Source organism: Vombatus ursinus, unplaced genomic scaffold (genome assembly GCF_900497805.2).
Source record: "Vombatus ursinus unplaced genomic scaffold, bare-nosed wombat genome assembly UNPS02014810.1, whole genome shotgun sequence".
NCBI classification, from domain to species: domain Eukaryota; kingdom Metazoa; phylum Chordata; class Mammalia; order Diprotodontia; family Vombatidae; genus Vombatus; species Vombatus ursinus.
In genome coordinates, this window is record NW_020954588.1 from 15,844,767 (window position 1) to 15,864,223 (window position 19,457).

Below are 19,457 nucleotides of genomic sequence, written 5' to 3' on the forward strand. Positions count from 1 at the left end.
GTCTCTTATTTTGTATGTATCTCTAAAGGTATATGTGCCCCCCACATTACCTTGTCTCTTATTTTGTATGTGTCTCTAAAGATATGTTGTCTCCCCTAAAAGAATGTAAAGACCTCGGGTCAGAGACTGTTTCACTTTTGACTTTGTGTCCCCAGTGCCTTGCATAATGCCTGGAATCCAGTAGGTGCCTTGTAAATGTTTGTTGATTAATTGATTGAATTTCAAAAACATACTAACCTTCAGCTTGGTTCCCACATTCATTCTTGCCTGTTGCCCCAGAGCTAGAAAAGAGACCACAACCTTGTCTTGATCTAATATCCGGATGCCCACATAATTGTTTAAAGACAGAAATATTGGTTTAAATGAAACAAAGGGCAATGAAGTCATGGTACTGGACCACTTCCAAGTCCTCACTCGGTTGCCTTCTTGGTCTGAAAATTGCCCTCCCAAGAGGTTGATGTTAATCCTAAAAGAAAAAAAAAAGCAAGAAAAAGAATGTAAGCATTCTAAAGGTCAGCCCTTCATGGTTCTAGAGGACTTTAAGATTTCCACAGTCCTTGCCTCCCAGAGACCTTGTGGTTAAGGTGGTGCAATAAACATTCTGCCCATTTTACAGATGGGGAAGCTCTGAGGGGTTAAGTAAATTGCTCATGGTTACACTGCTCTTAGGCAATGGAGCTGGCACTCACACTCAGGTGTAGTGATTCAAGGGCTAGTATTCTTTCTTTTGTTGTTGTTTTTGTTTGTTTGTTTGTTTGTTTGTTTGTTTGGCTTAGGCGATCAGGCTTAAGTGACTTGCCCAGGGTCACATAGCCAGTAAGTGTTAAGTGTCTGAGGCTGGATTTGAACTCAGGTCCTCCAGATTCCAAAGCCAGAGCTCTGTCCACTGCGCTGCCTAGCTGCCCTGGCAGTATTCCCCCCAAAGTGAAGGACAATTTATGCCAACCAATGGTGCAAGTCAATTGCATCTTAGAACCACCTCTTCTCTCCAGAAGCTTAAACACATTTGGATTAGAATCTAAATTTTGCTTTATAATTCTGAATGAAATAGGGTTTTTTTTTTTTGGTGTTTTGTTTGTTTGTTTGTTTGTTTTGCTTTTTGGTGAGGCAATCAGGGTTAAGTGACCTGCCCAGGGTCACACAGCTAGTAAGTGTCAAGTGTCTGAGGCTGGATTTGAACTCAGGTCCTCCTGACACCAAAGCCACCTAGCTGCCCCATGAAATAGTTTTGAACTACCAGGGATGTCCCTCAATGTGATGCATCAGTAGACAAATTCACATGGAAGCGGGGGGAACTCAAAAAACATACCAAATGTTTCCATTGGGATAGTAGCAAGTAATTTTGCCACCGGAATCAAGTATTGCCCTAATTGCAGGTTTATTTGTTGTATCTTCTTGGATCACACAGATTAAACCATTTATCTTGTTGGTCACAACGATGGCTGCTAAATTTCCTGAGGGGTAGCTGGGACCAGATAAGGACAAGTGAGTCATTGAAAGATTGACCATCTTCTTCCCCAACTGCCCCAATTCCGTTCCACTCAACATACAGTCTGCTACACTGCTGGGGGAGACCACAAAAATGATTTGGTCCCTGCCTTCATGGAACTTAGAAGTTGGGAAGGGGTTTGACATGTATAGAAAGCACTAACACAGAAATTGGAACAGGCAACATGCATAAGAAAGATGTCAACAACAGGGGCAGCTAGGTGGCACAGTGGATAGAGCACCAGCCCTGAAGTCAGGAGGATCTGAGTTCAAATCTGGCCTCAGACCAAACACTTGACACTTATTAGCTGTGTGACCCTGGGCAAGTCACTTAACCCCAATTGCCTAAAAAAAAAAAGTTAACAAAGGGCTATTTTGAGGTCTGAGGAAGGAAAGATCATTTCCAACTGTGGGGACCAAGAGAAGGCTATCTTGAAGAGGTGGATCTTGAAGGATGGATAGGATTTCAACAGACAAAGATAGGAAGAGGACTTTCCAGACATAAGAAATAGTGGAAGCAAAGGGTTGGAAACATGAGGGGTGGGCAAGTGGTCCAATTTAACCATCTCACAAAGCACATGGAGGGCACAGAGCACGTGGAGGGCAGGATAGCACCAGATTGTGAAGGGCTTTGGATAACAGGCTAATGGATGTGAACTTTGTTTGGAAAACAATAGAGAACCATTGAATAACTTTGTAAGGAAGATTCATCTGGGAGTCAGGGTATGAAGACCCATTGGGAGGCCATTGTGAGAGTCCAGGTGGGCAGTAGTTGATATTTAAGCAGTTGATATTTAAGTACTTCACAACCTCCCAAGGACGTTGTGAAGATAAAATGAAATAATATTTGTAAAGTGCTTTAAAAACCTCAAAGCACTATAGAAATGCTATTTATTTATTATTTTCTAATCTTTCCAGTCTTTTAAAAAATTCTTTACTCTCCTCCACATTCTTCACACACAACACTCCACCTCCTGATTCTGTGATTTTGCGCAGCTGTCCCCTCTGCCAGGAGAAGCCTCCGCCTCTTAGTTCCCCTGGCTTCCTTTGAGGGTCAGTTTATAGACTGCTTTTTACTGGAGGCCTTTCCTGATGCCCTATTGCTAGTGTCTTCATCTGTATCTATATCCACACATTATATATGCACCTGTTATTTCTATGTACACCTGTATGTATAGGTGTGTACATGTATGTACATGTCTGCATAGGTATACAGATATATACCTGTGTATCTACAGGTATGTATATGTATACACACATGCATACATACATACACACACACACATATATATATATATATATTTACAGAGTTGTTTCCATGTTTTGTCCCCTCTCTAGAATGTGAGCTTCTCAAGGGCAAGGAACAATACTTTTGCTTTTCTTTGCATCCCCAGAATATGGTACTGTGCCTGGCACATAGAAAGCACTTCATAAATGCTTGTTGACCAACTAATAGGAGCCCCCAAACTGGTGAGATCCCAGGTCCTTTGTGTATGATTCTAGCTGATAATAATGAATTATCTAAGGAGTTTCTCACAGAGTTGATGTGAACATATCACAGAATTACCTTAAAATCTGATACAGTTTTCAGAGAAGTCAAAAAGAGTTGTAACCAGGACACAGAGTAATAATTAATTATAATACATAATCATATTACATTATGTAATTAAGTATGATTAATAATATGTTTAAAAACCCATTTTTCTGACAATCTGTTACTGGAGTTGGGCGAAGGTAAAAAGATCCTTTCAACAACCCTGACTAGAAAATACCATGTACTAGGAAGAAAATTCACCAAAGGCCTCCATATTTCAGAAAGTTTTTTTTGCCTCCTCTCTCCTATGAAGAATGGACTGGCCCACCACCATGGGGACAGTCAATTAGAGCTCCCCCCAAAGGCATCACAAATGAATGGTGAAGTTAACAATTATATACAACAAAAAGGATACAATATTTGGGCTGTGCCATCTGAAAACATGGTCAGGAACTTTCCTCCGTGTTTGTAATGTTTTTCCAGGAATTCCTTTTCTATTTTCTGTGCACCAAGGATAAGGAAAGGACATTTAGCTCTCAATGACTATGGAGATCACACCTATCAAACAAAGGCTACAGATACCAAGGTTTGCCTAATCGTGTCACTAGATGCAAAGTTTCAATTCTTTGTCTCTGCCACTAAAAACAAGTCTTAGCGATTAATGAGTCTATGGACATTAAAAGTGTTTCCCCAAATAATATTCATAAACAGCAATTATGAAATCTATTAGGGTCACAGATTGAATTAAAAGGGACCTTCCAGGCCATCTAGTCTAACCCATACTCAAATAAGAATCCCGTCTATGATATAGTCAACTTACAGTCTTTCAGCTTTTACGAAACATCCTCTAGGGAGGAGAAATGCAGTATTTCCCAAGATAACCCCATTCAACTTCTGGATAGTTCTAATTGTTTGGAAGATTTTCCTTAAATGAATATGAAATTTGCCTACTTTCCACCCACTGTTCCTGAGGCCAACCTGAATGGATCTGCCTAATCAGTCTTCCACGTGATAGCTCTTCAAGCAGTTGAAAATAGCCATTAGCATTATCTTCAAGACTTAAATTTAAGCTAAGGAAAAATTAGAAAGTGGCTAACAAGATGAAGAGATGCAAACTGGGAAAGTAGATTTTTTTTTAACATTCACTTTTTAAGGAAAAATGTGAGTTTCAAATTCTCTCCTTCCCTCTTGCCCCACTCCCACCCATTGAGAAAGCAAGCAATATTATATCAATTATACATGTGAAGTCATACAAAACATTTCCATATTAGCCATGTTGCAAAAACAAAACAAAACAAAACAAGAAACATAAAGAAAACACACACAAAAAAATTATACTTCAATCTGCACCTAGAGTTCATCAGAGCTTTCTCTGGAGGCAGATAGCATTTTTCATCATGGGTCCTTTGGAAGGAAGTAGAGATAACTTTGAGAGGTAATGGCCAGGCCACCATCTTTGTTTGTGAAGAGAAGGAATGCCAGGTTTAAGTCTATGTTTACTCAAGAAACTTCAGAAGCTGAAATTTCAAATCTTTCAGAGAAGAGATAAGTAGGCTTCTATGACTACAGTCTCTTAATAGGGACTTAAATATCAATCTATCCCCCCACCTCCACCTACATGACCATTACCCCATTTCTGGCCATCAGCTCTTCTAGCCTAGACTGCTGTGATTAGAATTGCTCTGTTTCCAGTCTCTTTCTTATGCCATCCATCCTCCGCTCTGCTGCCAAAATCATCTTCTGGCACATGTCTGACCTTGTAACTTCTTAGCCAGAAAGTCTACGGTGGTGCCTTACTGCTACCAAGCTGAAATACATCTGCTTAGCCTAAGACTTAAAGCATCTCAGTGTGGCTCCCACCTTCATTTCTAGAATTCTACCCATTCCCTTCCCATAATTCATATTTCAGCTAAGCTGACCTACTGAGCTTAACCTCAGGACCTTTGCATGGTCTGTCCCCTATCTCTGGAATATACTTCTTTACCCTCACCTATTTTTACCTTCCATCAAAACTTGAATTCGAGTGCCCCATCTGATGTGAAGTCTTTCCGATTCCCCTGGTTGTTTGTGCTTGCTCCCTTCTCAAATTACCTTGTATTTATTGGTATCTGTATACATTATGTACTGTAGTGTGCTAGTAAATGTTTGACAACCAACTTTCTGGAAAAAAATATACTCAGAACACATTTGTAAGTTTCATCTGCATTATTAACTCCCCCCCCCATAACTTTCTAAAGTCTGTCTAGACAATCAACAAAATAATTAATGAAATCCTGATTTGTAGCTTGCTGATTTCTGAGGTGTAAATGCTCTCGCTGAAGATTTGGTAGTCAATTTTGGAGAGGGGTCTGAGCTGGCTCTAGCACACCCCTCGTTATATGCCCCTGATAAAATGTATGCTCTTTAAAGGCAGGGGCTGTTATGTTTTTGTATTATCTCCAGAGCATAGTTCAGGACTGGGGGTGGGGTACAGAAGGTACTTCCTTGGAGGTATCTAAATGTGTAATGGACTGCTCTAGGAGGTGGCAGTTTTCCTTTCATTTAAGATTCTCAAGGGAAGGGTGAATAACTACTTCCTAAGGATAGCATATCTATTCTCTATACAGTTGCCCTCCTCCCCTCTTTCTACAAAGCACAAGTCTAAACTTGACAATTCTCTGCTCAAAAAACTGTTGGCTCTCTACTTTCTATATAGCATTTAAGTCTGACATTTTAGGCATTCTGAACTCTGGCTCCCATCTACCTACCTTTCTGGCTTTATTTCATGCTCATTTTATCCCCTTCATGAACTGTACATTACAATAAAAATGGTTCACTAACCACTCAAATACAACTCTCTATTTCCCACTTATATGAGTTTCCAAAAGTCTAGAATGGGGTCTTTCCTCATCCCCAGCTCTCTGAATCCTTTTCCTTCTAGATACAACTCAGTTACCACCTTTTCACAAAGCCTTCCTTTCCTCCCCTTCTACTCCTCCAGTTAGTTTTTAATGCTCTCTCTTGCTTCAATTTTTCTTGTAGAAGAATGTAAGGTCCCTGAAGGCAGAAATTATTGCTTTTGTTTTCATATTCCAGCGCCTAATACATGGTAGGCACTTAATATTTGTTGTTGTATCATAGAGGAGATTCTCAGTTTGTCAAATTGAACTGAAGTTGGCTCAAGAGGGATGGTGGGCTTAGTAAGAAAAAAGCAGTGATACCAATCACATCATAGCCAGTTCTGAGAAATGGAAAAGAGGGTAGTGTCTAAAGAGACAAATGTAGTTGAACAGGAAAATCAATTCTATGTACAATTCTTTGTCAAACTAAGATGTTTTAAAAGGCATCTTATTCTATGCCCAAAGGGCAATCAAACTGTGCATACCCTTTGACCCAGCAATACCACTGCTAGGTCTGTATCCCAAAGAGATCATAAAAAAGAGAAAAAGACCTACATGTACAAAAATATTTATAACAGAACTTTTCATGGTGGCAAAATATTGGAAATTGAGAGGATGCTCATCAGTTGGGGAATGGCTGAACAAGTGGTAGTATATGAATATAATGGAATACCATTGTGCAATAAGAAATAATGAGCAGACAGATTTCAGAAAAACCTGGAAAGACTTATATAAACCAATGCAAAGTGAAATGAGCAGAGCCAGGAAAACATTATAAATAGTATTAGCAACAATGTGTGATAATCAACTATGAATGACTTAGCTCTTCTGAGCAACACAATGATCCAAGATGAGCACAAAGGACTCATGATAGAAAATGCCATCCACATCTATATGAAGAACTGATGGATTCTAAATATGATTGAAGCATACTTTTTTCACTTAAATCTTTTTTCTTTTTTTTCCCTTTTGATGTTTCTTCTTCCACAACTGTTACTAATAGGGAAATATGTTTTACATAATTGCACATATATAACCTATATCAAATTGCCTACCATTTTAAGAAGAGGGGAAGGAAGGGAGGGAGGGAGAAAAATTTGGAACTCAAAATCTTGTAAAAATGAATACTAAAAATTGTCTTGGAATATAATTGGGAAAAACATAAAATACTTTTTTTTTTTTTAATAAGAGGCATGGTGCTAAACAGCAGTTTGTCTCCAAAATATCTGGGGTTTTCAGCTTATTACTCCAAGTTCAACATGAGCTATGAAACTTCTATAGCCAATTTTTTTAAAAAGGCTGAGTTTTGACCATCCCATTTTGAAAGGTACATTGATTAGCTAGAGCATATTTAGAGGACAGTTTCTAAGATGTTGAGGAAACAAGAAACTATACAATAGGTGCAGCTAGATGGTGAAGTGGATAGAGCACTGGCCCTGGACTCAGGAAGACGCGAGTTCAGATTTGACCTCAGACACTTGACATTTACTAGCTGTGTGAGACCCTGGGCAAGTCACTTCACCCCATTGCCTCACAAAAAAAAAAAAAATAGAAACTATACAATATGGCGATTGCTTGAGAGAATGGGGGGTGCTCTATCTTGGAGAAGAGAAGACTATGGGCAGGGGACATGATTATAGTCTTCAAGTGTTTCAAAGGTTGCTGTATATTAGAGAGGATTGTTCTGTTTGGTCCTGGAGGACAGAATTAGGTTTACTAGTTAGAAATTATAGACAGGCAGATTTTAGCTCAACATGAAGAAAAACTTCATAAGAAGTTAATGCCGTTCAAATGTGGAGTGAGAGGGGCAGCTAGGTGGCGCAGTGATTAGAGCACCAGTCCTGAAGTCAGGAGGACCTGAGTTCAACTCCGGCCTCAGACCAAACACTTGACATGTACTAGCTGTGTGACCCTGGGCAAGTCACTTAACCCCAATTGCCTAAAAAAAAAAAAGAAAAAAAAAGAAAGAAAATAAAAAAAAAACAAATGTGGAGTGAGTTGCTTTATAAGGCCAGGAGTTCTCTGTCATTGGAAGTCTTCAGAAAGAAGGTAGATGACCACTTGTTGGGAGTGTTGATTTAGGTAGCAGTTGGTTGAAATGATTGGTGAAGCCCTTTTCAACTCTGTCTACAAGTAGATGGTATCAAGAGATAGTATCACACTATTTTATTCCTGATAATGTTTATTTTATGCCTTTAAATAAATGCTCAACATGGGTTAGAAAAAGAAAAACCAAGTGAAAAGTGACAGAGAAAAATTACCTTTAAGCAAGGTAATATCCAAATATCACCAGAGTCAATAGAAAATGTACATTGTTCCTCAAGTGAATCAACTAAGTGCTCTTCAGTCGGTATTTTTATTGAGGGGTCCCGGGCTAGTTGGTACGTTATTGTCCTAAGCTGCTTTATATTACCTTAAAAAAGAAGCACATTTGAATACTTAGAAAAATTCTAACATCAATATGCAACTCAATACTTTCCCAGAAACTCTCATACAATAGAGAAGTTTAATTTGTGTTACAACTTTACAATACTAATTCTTCATGTATTTTAGTGGATTTTTTATTGAAGGAAAAAAAAAGAAGGAATGACATTGAATATGAGACTGCCCTTATCTATAATCTACTACAGTAGAACCTTCAATTATGTGGATTTTTTTTTTCTGGAACTCCATTTTTAGGAGAAAGAGACAAATTGAAAGAAAGCAAATTCATGTCTAGGATTGAGATTTTTTTTCCATGGTCACTATCCATTGAATCCAGTCTCTATCTCTAATATGATACAGTTAGAATGTATATTCCAAAGGTTGGTCCTTGAGGGTGTGTAGGACCCTCAACTAAAAAGAAAAGATTCAACTGTATTGGGGGACTGCCCTTAGCAAATGGCCAAAAACCAATTTAGAAAAGTTTTTCAATTAGAGTTGAAATACAAAAGGGTTTCTAATTAGCCAGAATTTCTAAGTAAACAGAATGGTCTACTGTCTCAGCATTTCAGTTGGTTGATCTTTTGTTGTCCTTGAAAAGATTTTTGCCCCTAATTGGCTCTGTGATCTCTTTAACATAGGCACTCCCTATCCAGACTTTCTCATCCATGTCCTCCCATAGCTCCTGACCAAAGAAGCTACCCACTATGCTGAAGGCCTTCTTCTAATATGTTTCTATCCTGAAGTCAACAACAAAGAGGTTGTTATTTAAAATACTGTCATCAAAGGTTTTTAATTTAATTTAATTTTTAATTATCTTGGGGTGCCCATTAGCTAGAATGAACTCACCCTCCTCTTGCTCATTTGACATGAATGCAAAGGTTCTGGCCATCTGTCTCTCTCGTTGTCTACGGAAATGAAAACACATGATACCAAGATGCAATTTGTACTTAGGTGATTGTGGATCCAGCAGACTTACCCACTTTTGATATCCTGGTGCAATCTATTATAATTTTAATTGGATGGGACCAACCAGGAAGTCTTGCTACTTTCTGAACTCCATGAGAGTAGGGCTTGTCTTATCTATCTTTGTGTCCCCAGGGATACAGAGGTGTGTGTGTGTGTGTGTGTGTGTGTGTGTGTGTGTGTGTGTGTGTCTGTGCATAGAATTATCCATTTAAATCTGGAAGGGACCTCAGAGGCCATTTCTGAGTCCAGCCCCTTCATTTTACAAAGAAGGAAACTGAAGCCCAAGAGGAAAGTGGACTTCTTCAAGGAAGTTGTATGACTTCCGTAAGGTCAGGTAATACATAGAATAGCCCAGATTCAAACCCATGTCCTCTGACTTCCCCTCTAGGGAACAGACCCTACAGCCACTAGATGGCCCATCTCTTTCTGGATGAGAAGCTCAGCTGCTAAATGCCATTGGGTCTTTGTACTTCATCAAAGTTCTGCTGTCTATAGTTAACATCTGAAGAACACGTGGCATCTAGGTGTTGGGAGCCTCCACTGGGGCTGATTCATGTTACCTCCGAAGGGCTGTTTCCTTTGCTTTGAGCCTCTCCTGCTCACTGCCAAAGGCTGCATGAGGCTGGATGGAGATTAAATCGGATTCTGGGTACATACTTTTGATTAGGTCCCTTTCATGGAGAACATATTCAAACAACCTCCTGAACTCAAGACAACAGAAGAGCTGGAAAACAAAGTTCTGTTTGTTAACTATCCATGAACTAGGCTGAAGGTTGGTTGAAAAATGAATGACCATCCATAAAATTACAGTTAAACCTTATAGGCACAGAAAGTTTTGTATGAAGTGATGCTGGTAGAGGGGTGGGGCTCAACTGAGTAAAGCAATCACATAATCCCATCCCACTTAAAGTAAGTTATAAACTGCTCTTCCTGATAAATGTATCAGATTCTTTCAACTGGACACCCGTGAGCATGGATGACTTGGACACCTCCTTAGATGTCAATGGAATCGTTTACTAATTGACTGAAGAAGTTAGTTTTGCCTCTGGGGATTTGCATAAAACCAGAGAGCTAAGAGGAATCAGAGAGTCAAGCAACTTGACATCGAGTTGTTCCAGGCCAAATGATTTCTTTGGGGAGACCAGGAAATGGGCACACCTTGGTCTCTTCCTTAGCCCATTAGCCTGAGGAAGACCTTTTTAGCTCTGAAAGGAATTAAGGATTTTGGACATGCCATCAGCATCCTAGCAACCTCTCAGGAACAGCTGATGGCAGCAGCTTTATTGAGAGCCAAGGACAGACAAAAAGCTAAAGGAAATGTCTTCTTCCTGAAGCTGTGAGTTACCTGTTTGCTACTGTGATCTCTAAACTTAAGCCTACTTTCCCCCTGGATTTTATGTGTGTATGGGACAATGAGTCATGGAGAGAAGCTCTGAGGTAACTATTCCACTAATTAAGTCTGACTAAAGAATATCAACCAACAATCACAGGGCACTGGAGGAAGCTTGTGGGCTAACTATGGCATTAGAAAAACAACCCTCAACCCCTCAGGGCTACCCTTAGAATCCTAAAGAGAAGTATAATATTAACTCTCTGGGGACTTTGATTTATTGGTGTGAATGGGGATTAAGATAGTTTCCTCAGGCCATGATAATATTTTGTAAATGTTTCCCTAGCAAACCTTTGTTTTGCAGGCTTTTCACACATCTTACATTCTCATAGCTTTCAGCGTCAAAGTCAATGTTATCCAGGGAAGGAAATGATCTCAGTTCACATCCACAAAACTCACAGCATGCAGAATACTCCATGTCCCACTGTTGAAAGAAATAAAAATAGCCAATAAGTGCAATAATATACAAAAGGGATCATAGGATCATATACCTCAAATTGGAAGGGATGTTTGAAGTAATTTATTACAAGTCTCTCATCTGTCAAATAAGAAAACCGAGGTCTAGAGAGGATAGGGGGATTGCCCAACATCTTCACACGTCAGTCAGTGACAATGTGAACATTTGAACCTGGGTCTGAGTCTGACTCAACCCAGTGCTCTGACCTGGGAAGGGGTCTAAGAAGTTATCTAGGTCAATCTTCTTATTTTGCATTTGAGGGAACTGAGGCCCAGGGACTTTCAATAAATTCAACAGACATTTGCTACTTGCCTACTCTGTGCTGTGGATAGAAAAGTCAATGGAACAACAGTCCTACTCTCTAGGTGCTCATGTTCTACTGGACACTTGCCCCAGGCCATAGGTTTGGTAGCAAACAGAACTGACCTTTGGCTCTCTGCATCCAAATTTAACATTCCTTCCCCTGCACAACCTGCTTTCTGGGAAAAGTGCCCAAAGCTGAAGTTCTATTTCCTCTCTGTGACTATAAAGTCCTCTGGTCGACTTGCTCCTTTTTCACCAGAACCACTAATAGATACATACACACAAATATATGTGTGTGTATATATATATTTACTAATTACTTTGGTTTTCTCCAACACTTTTATAAATATATATGCTCTTAAATTTAATGTTATATATCATACAATATAAAGTAATGTATTATATTGTTGAAAGAAAAATCTTCATCAGGGCTTTACCTAATAAATAAGACAAGCTAAGGAAAATGAGGCTAAAAGGAGTTTATTATCAGAGACAAGGCATATGATTTGTATGGGCCAAGGCCCCAACCTTGTTGTCGCTGTCGTTCAATTGTGTCTGATTCTTTGTGATCCCATTTGGGGTTTTCTTGGCAAAGATACCGGAGTGGTTTGCCATTTCCTTCTCCAGCTCATTTTTCCAAATGAGGAAATTGAGGCAAACAAGGTTAAATAATTTACCCAGGGTCATATAGCTACTAAGTGTCTGAGGTAGGATTTGAACTCAGTTCTTCCTGATTCCAGGCCTGGTGTTCTATCCAGAGATACTTAATTGCCCTTGCTTAACCTTTTAAAGACAAATTTTCCTAACAAGAGAAGTTAATTCTGATAGGTTTACAATTCAAAAGGGGATACACCAGCGTTGAGTTTATAGTGCAGGTAGGATGCTGATTTTTTTTATTAACTTATTTTGAGTTATCAATAATGACTTCCATAAGCTTTTGAGTTTAAAATTTTTCTCCCTCTCCCTCTTCACCTCCCTCCCCAAGGTGGCATACAATCTGATAAAGGCTATACATATAGATTCCTATTAAACATATTTTCACATTAGTCATGTCGTAAGGAAGAATTAGAACCAATAGGAAGAACCACAGGAAAGAGGAAACAAAACAAAACAGAAGAAAAAAAAGGAGCAAATAGTGTGCTTTGATCTGCATTCAAACTCCATAGTTCTTTTTTTGGATGTGGATAGCATTTTCCATCTTGTGACTTTTAGAGATGTCTTAGATCCTTGCATTGCTGATGAGGGCTAAGTCTATCAAAGTTAGTCATCACACAATGTGGCTATTACTGTGTACAACATTCTCCTGGTTCTGCTCACTTCACTCAGCATCAGTCCATACAAGTCTTTCCACGTTTTTCTGAAGTCAGCCTGCTCATCACTTCTTATAGCACAAAAGTATTCCATTACATTCATCTACCACAACTTGTTCAGTCATTCCTCAATTGATGGGCATCCCCTCAAGTTCCAATTCTTTGCCACCACAAAAAGAGCTGCTATAAATATTTTTGTACATGTGGCTCCTTTCCCCATTTTTATAATCTCTTTGGGATACAGCCCTAGAAGTGCTATTGCTGGGTCAAAGGGTATGAACATTTTTATATCCTTTTGGGCATAGTTCCAAATTGTTCTCCAAAATGGTTGGATCATTTCACAACTCCACCAACAATGCATGTGTTCCAATTTTCCCACATCTTCTCCAACATTTATCATTTTCTTGTTTTGTCATGTTGGCCAATCTGATAGGTGTGATGTGGTACCTCAGAGTTGTTTTGATTTGCATTTCTCTAATCAATAGTGATTTAGAGCATTTTTTCATATGATTACAGATGTTTTTAATTTTTTCATCTGAAAACTGCCTGTTCATATCCTTTGACCATTTATCAATTGGGAAATTACTTGTATTCCTATAAATTTGACTTAGTTCTCTATATATTTTAGAAATGAAGCCCTCATCAGAGATATTGGTTGTAAAAATTCTTTCCCAGTTTTCTGCTTCCCTCCTAATCTTGGTTGCATTGGTTTTGTTTGTGCAAAAACTTTTCAATTTAATGTAATCAAAATTATCAATTTTGCATTTCATAATGTTCTCTATCTCCTGTTTGGTCATAAATTCTTCTGTTCTCCATTAATCTGACAGATAAACTATTCCTTGCTCTTCCAGTTTGTTTATAGTATCAGCCTTTATATCTAAATCATGAACCCATTTTGACTTTATTTTGGCATATGGTGTGAGATTTTGGTCTATGCCTAGTTTCTGCCATACTCTTTTTCTAGTTTTCCCAGCAGTTTTTGGCAAATAGTGAGTTCTTACCCCAGAAGCTGGGATCTTTGGGTTTATCAAATAGTAATTACCATAGTCACTGACTACTGTGTCTTGTGTACCTAACCTATTCCACTGATCCATCACTTAATTTCTTAGCCAGTACCAAGTAGTTTTGATGATTACTGCTTTATAATACAGTGTCAGATATGGAATGGCTAGGCCACCTACCCCTGTATTTCTCTTCATTAGTTCCCTTGATATTCTGGACCTTTTGTTATTCCAAATGAATTTTGTTATTATTATTTTTAATTATTATTATCTTTGTTATTACTTTTTCTAGCTCTGTAACATAATTTTTTGGTAGTTTGGTATGGCACTGAATAAATGAATTAATTTAGGTAGAATTGTCATTTTTATTATATTAGCTCAGCCCACCCATGAGCAACTGATGTTTTTCCAATTATTTAGATCTGACTTTATTCATGTAGAAAGGATGCTGATTTCTAAAGGGGATCACAGCATACATGGGCTGCTCTTCCCTACACTTGGTTTGACACCTTCAGAAGTTCCCCTCATGAGAGAGTTGTCATGCAGACCTGTGCAGCTTCCTCCCTGATGAAGGAGCATCAGGTGTACCTGTGTAGCCCTCCTTAACAGAAGGCTATCACATATACTTAATAGAAAAGGGTTAGGAAATCATGCAAGTTCACTTGATTTAGTTTGTGGTGGCTAAATTCTAGAAAATCATTTAATAATATAATGTTGATTGGTTGGCTGTTGTCCTTGGTACTCAGAGAGGGCCAAAATGATATCACTATGTCAAGGTCAATGTACAGTGTGTCTGACTGTGGCTGATTAGACCAGTATGAGCTCAGAAGGCTCTACCATCAGGTGGGCGCAAATAGTCTGTATGAACATTTGGAATGGAGATGTCTCTAAATTCGTGCATCTCCTATTTCTTTTGAGATATTTCTTATTTCTTCATATCTTCATATCTCTTTTCTGCTTCATTTATAGAGCGTAGCAACTTCTCTGATGTGGAGATGCATGTGCCCATGTTGGGCAGTCTTTTCCCAGTGCTTCCTATGTCTCACAATTGATTCCAACTTTCTTCAGAGAGACCTTGATAGTGTCCCTCTATTGCTTCTTCTGACTTTTGAGCACTTGCCTTGTGTGGGTTCTCCATAAAATCATCTTTTAGGCAAACATATATTTGGCACTTGAACAACGTGGCCGGCCCATCAGTAGAATTTGAATGCTTAGTAGTTCAGTTTGAGAAATGATCTCAGAGTATGGTCAGAACATGTGGGGATGGGTCTACTATAGACAAGGTGTGATTACAAAGTCCCAAGTCAGATGTTTAAGCAAACATGGAGAAATTCTGGACCTGGACCTGGACCTCTGGACCTTAGGAGCCATTCTTGTCAAATTAGTCACCTCTCTAAAATAAAGATAATAATAGCACCTGCTTCACAGGGTTGTTGTAATGGTCAAATGAGGCAACTTTGGTAAGGTCTTTGCAAACCTTGGAGGTAGGCTAAATGCTTTTTGCTCAAACTCTTGGGAGATTTCAGTGAAGTTACAAATAAAAATCTAACTGTGAAGATGTAATACCTGTTTTTCCCACTGAGATATTGTAGGAATGTGCCTATTTACCAAGCTCTAATGAGAGAAGAAATCTTTGAGAGTACCCTCTGAGAGCAGCATCCAATAATTATTTGTGCACAAAACTAAAGGAAAAACAATCAAGTTTAGGCATAAGTAGTGGCAGTTGGACATTTTACAATGTCAACTTCTAAGTTGACCTTAGAATCATCGAATCAGCTTTGACTGCCCTTCACCCTTTTCTCTTGGATACTTTCTCCTCTCTAGGTTTTCCTGATACTATTCTCTCCTGGTTCTCCTTCTACCTGGCTGACCAATCTTTCTCAGTATCCTTTGCTGATTCATCCAGATCATGCCTACTAAATGTGGATGGGCCCCAAGGCTCTGTCCGTGGTCCTCTTCTCTTCTCCCTCTTATACTCTTTCACTTGATGATCTCATCAGCTCCCAAGGATTCAACTTTATGCCGACAATTCTCAGATCTACTTTTGCAACCCAACTCTGCTCCTAACCTCCATTTTCATATCTCATGTTCACATCACATTTTCACATAAGTAATTACCTATGAGGCATCTAAAATTGTATGTCCTGTAGAAACCTTAAAGCCAACATGTCCAAAACTAAACTCATTATCTTTCCCTCCTAAACTCTGTTCTCTTTAACCTTCCCTATTGCTATTGAAGGTACCACCATCCTTCCATTCACACAGGCTTGCAACCTAGATGTCATTCTAGATTCCCCATTCTCTCTCAACTCCCTCTCTACCATATCCAATCCATTGCCAAGTCCTGTCAATTCTACCTTCATGATATCCCTGGTATATATCCTCTGCTCTCTGATACAGACACCACCCTGGTAGAGGTCCTCATTATCTCTCATCTGGACTACTGCAATAGCCTTCTGGTTGGTCTTTCTACCTCAGGTCTTCTCTATTACAGTCCATGCTCCACTCAACTGTCAAAGCGATCTTCCTAAGGTGCTGTGCTGACCACATCTCCCTCCTACTCAATAAACTCCACTGGCTCTTTATTATCTCTAGGATCAAATATCCTCTTTTAAAGCCCTTTGCAACTGACCCCTTTCTTCCTTTCCAGTTGTGAGAGGTAAGAAGTGATTATATTTCCATATAAGGAAATTGAAAGAAAAGGTAGCTCTATGTCAGAGGTTCTAGAACCGGCTAAAAGTGGATGAAACTGGTTGTTTGGTTAAACCTGTGAGGAATGCTAACAGTTTGATTCCCACGGAATTGATAAAAAAAGAGGACAGGGGGAGATTAGGTTATTGATTAATTGATTTCTTGGTTTATTGGTTTACACAAATATGTAAACAAGGGAGTGAATGGGATAATATAGGGTGAAGCCCCCTCAGAGGAATGAACTAACCCCAACCTTAGTTACTTTTCATATGTATGACTATTGGGAGACTGCACCCAGATGCCTTGCTGCACATTCTGGCCAAACTGGATGTTCCATGTGGCTAGACCAGATGTTCTGGTTGTGCAAAGAGACCACTCCCCTCTAACTTGTTTCGAACTTCCTTCATAGAAGTTAGAATTCCTCGAATAGATTGTGCCCCTAAGATACCCAGACAATGGGTTGAGGGGAAGGGGGTTAGTGCAGGGACATTGTGGATAGGGTCTATATATTCTGCTTTACAAGACACTCAGACGCACACCCTGGCTGGAGCCATCTTGAGGGAATGCTGGGTGTGTCCTTTCTCATGAGAAAGCAATAAAACTCCTTTTTGCCTTTCTTAAGAAAAAGTCTCTGATTTGATCATTCTGGGGGTCACAAACACCCCACACAAACCATAAATAAACATCTTCTCTCACTTCAGTTTAAGTTTTGTTTCTTGAGGGAGGACGGAACTGCATGTGATATGTTTCTAGGGGAGCTAGTGAGTTGTAGCTGCATGCTTGGGCTAAACACTTAACCCTACCAAGGAGTGACTGATCCCCAATTCTCACACAGTCTTCTTATATTTTACTATCTTCCACTTACTCTAGAATCCAGCAACACTATCCTCCTTGCTATTCTTCCACACAATGCTACATCTACTGCTACAAGCCTTATCACTACCTATCCCCTGTGCCTATAATGCTCCCTCTCCTTGTCTCCACCTCTTGGCTTCCCAAGTCTCAGTTAAAATCCACTTCCTGAAAGGACCCTCTTCCATTTTTCCTCAATGCTAGTGCCTTCCTTCTGAAATTACCTCCAATTTCCCCTAAAAACAGCAGGGTTCTGGTAAATATTTAACAACTAAAGCTCTGGAAAAAATGTACTCGTAACACACTTTCAAGTATAATAAGTTATATAATAAGCTAATAATGCAAAGTAACATTATTCACATTTTCTCCATTGCTTTCTTAATAGATGAAAATATGCCCTGAGATTATACTAGAGAATAAATTAGCACCCTTAAAAATTCCATCCCATTTCCATTCAATTTAATACAATAAATAGTAAGTACCTACTACGTATACAGTGTAATTTATAACATAAAGGCAATGCCTTAGGGCCTTGTGTCTAAAGGCTTGTCTAATTAGGCCCTAGATAAGCAGAGGTAGATGCATTCCAACTTTCCAACTCTCTTAACTTTCTTTCTCTGAAAATTATCCAGTCCTTTTCTATTTCTTTGCTTTGTTAAATTTTCTTTTTGACATATTTGATACTTAAAAAATATTTAAGCGTCTTCCATAAGATATATTTGAATCTGAGTGTTTTATCCCCTTCCTTTCTTCCTTTTTCCTCCTTCCCTCCCTCCCACTTCATAATATCCAAAGGGTTGACATCTTTTTCCAGAATGCTTTCTTTGCCTTTGACTTTCTAAGGGGTTTATCCATTTTGTTATACAGAGATTCCATCAGGGATGATGATAATAGTAATAGCTAGTATTTATATAATGCAAAGGACATTACATAAATTATTATCTAATTTGATCCTAATAATAACCTTGTGAGGTAGGTGTTACTATTTTATAGATGAGGAAACAGTGTGAGAGAGGTTAAGTGATTTGTGCCCAGGATTAAGTACTTAGGTAAAACGTCAGAGGCAGGATTTGAACTCAGGTCTTCTTGACTCTAAGACTGTACCCACTATACCACGTTGCTGCTAAAAGCATGGCCTTCTTGGCATGAAGGAGGTTTTGAAGCTCCAGTGTAAGGTGCCAATGATTTGTCCCCCAAGCACATTTCAAATTAGAATTTTTTTCTCCCCACTTTGACTTGATTTCTAATGAACTCCTATTCTGTTATTAAATAAGCTTATTTCATAGAGTAGCTTCCTGGGTTAGTCATGGAGTGGGTTTTTTTTTTTTGTTCTAAATCAATAGTAAATACAATTTTGAACTTCAGAGTCATTCATCTGCATCTTCACCCTCTACCCATATTCCCCTCCTCCCACCAAATTGGCCACAGAGTTTTAGAATGAGAAGGAACTATAGATATCACTGTGATGTAGCAGATTGAATAATCCATTTAGAAGGCAGCATGGTACAGTGGAAAGTGCTCCAGCTATGGAGTAAAAGGACTTGGGTTCAAATCTAGCCTTTTATCATTACTATCTGTGTGATCTTGGTCAAAACACCTCTCCCTTTTCTGGGCTTCATTCTTCTTACCTTTAAAATGAAGCAATTAGACTAGATAACCTCTGAAGGTCCTTCCAGTTATAGATCTATGTTCTTAGGAGACCTAGCTCTAAAGCTCAGTCAGAGTCCTAACTAGTACAGGGGCACTAGGGCTGCCATAAGGCAGGGAAGAAGGTAGTAATACTTCCTCTCTTCAATGATTACCATTTCTGTGTCTCACCTCATGGCTCTCTGCTGGCTCATGCCACCATGAAATGCAACCACCAACGCTGCCACCCCTACTGTCCTGGCACCTCTCTTCCCCCAACACCTGTTGTTGATGAGAACAAACCACCAAATCCAAAATAGCTTTAGAAAGAAATGTATTAAGTCGAGAGAGAGAGAGAGAAGAGAAGAGAAGAGAAGAGAAGAGAAGAGAAGAGAAGAGAAGAGAAGAGAAGAGAAGAGAGAGAAGAGAAGAGAAGAGAAGAGGAGAGAGAGAAGAGAAGAGAAGAGAAGAGGAGAGGAGAGAAGAGGGGAGAGAGAGAGAAAGAGAGAGAGAGAGAGAGAGAGAGAGAGAGAGAG

General features: G+C 39.2%; 1 protein-coding gene across 1 annotated transcript in view; it reads right to left on the reverse strand.

Moving 5' to 3' along the window:
- The window catches only part of ERICH6 (glutamate rich 6), a 41,806-nt gene that overhangs the window by 4,313 nt on the left and 18,036 nt on the right, over positions 1–19,457 (reverse strand). Inside the window, exons 8-14 of the mRNA XM_027876042.1 lie at positions 11,004–11,105; positions 9,852–10,015; positions 9,172–9,230; positions 8,163–8,314; positions 3,438–3,523; positions 1,310–1,465; positions 238–466 (exon numbers count right to left, since the gene is read on the reverse strand). Coding sequence (XP_027731843.1) covers positions 238–466; positions 1,310–1,465; positions 3,438–3,523; positions 8,163–8,314; positions 9,172–9,230; positions 9,852–10,015; positions 11,004–11,105 — 948 coding nt within the window. The remainder of the gene's footprint in view (positions 1–237; positions 467–1,309; positions 1,466–3,437; positions 3,524–8,162; positions 8,315–9,171; positions 9,231–9,851; positions 10,016–11,003; positions 11,106–19,457) is intronic.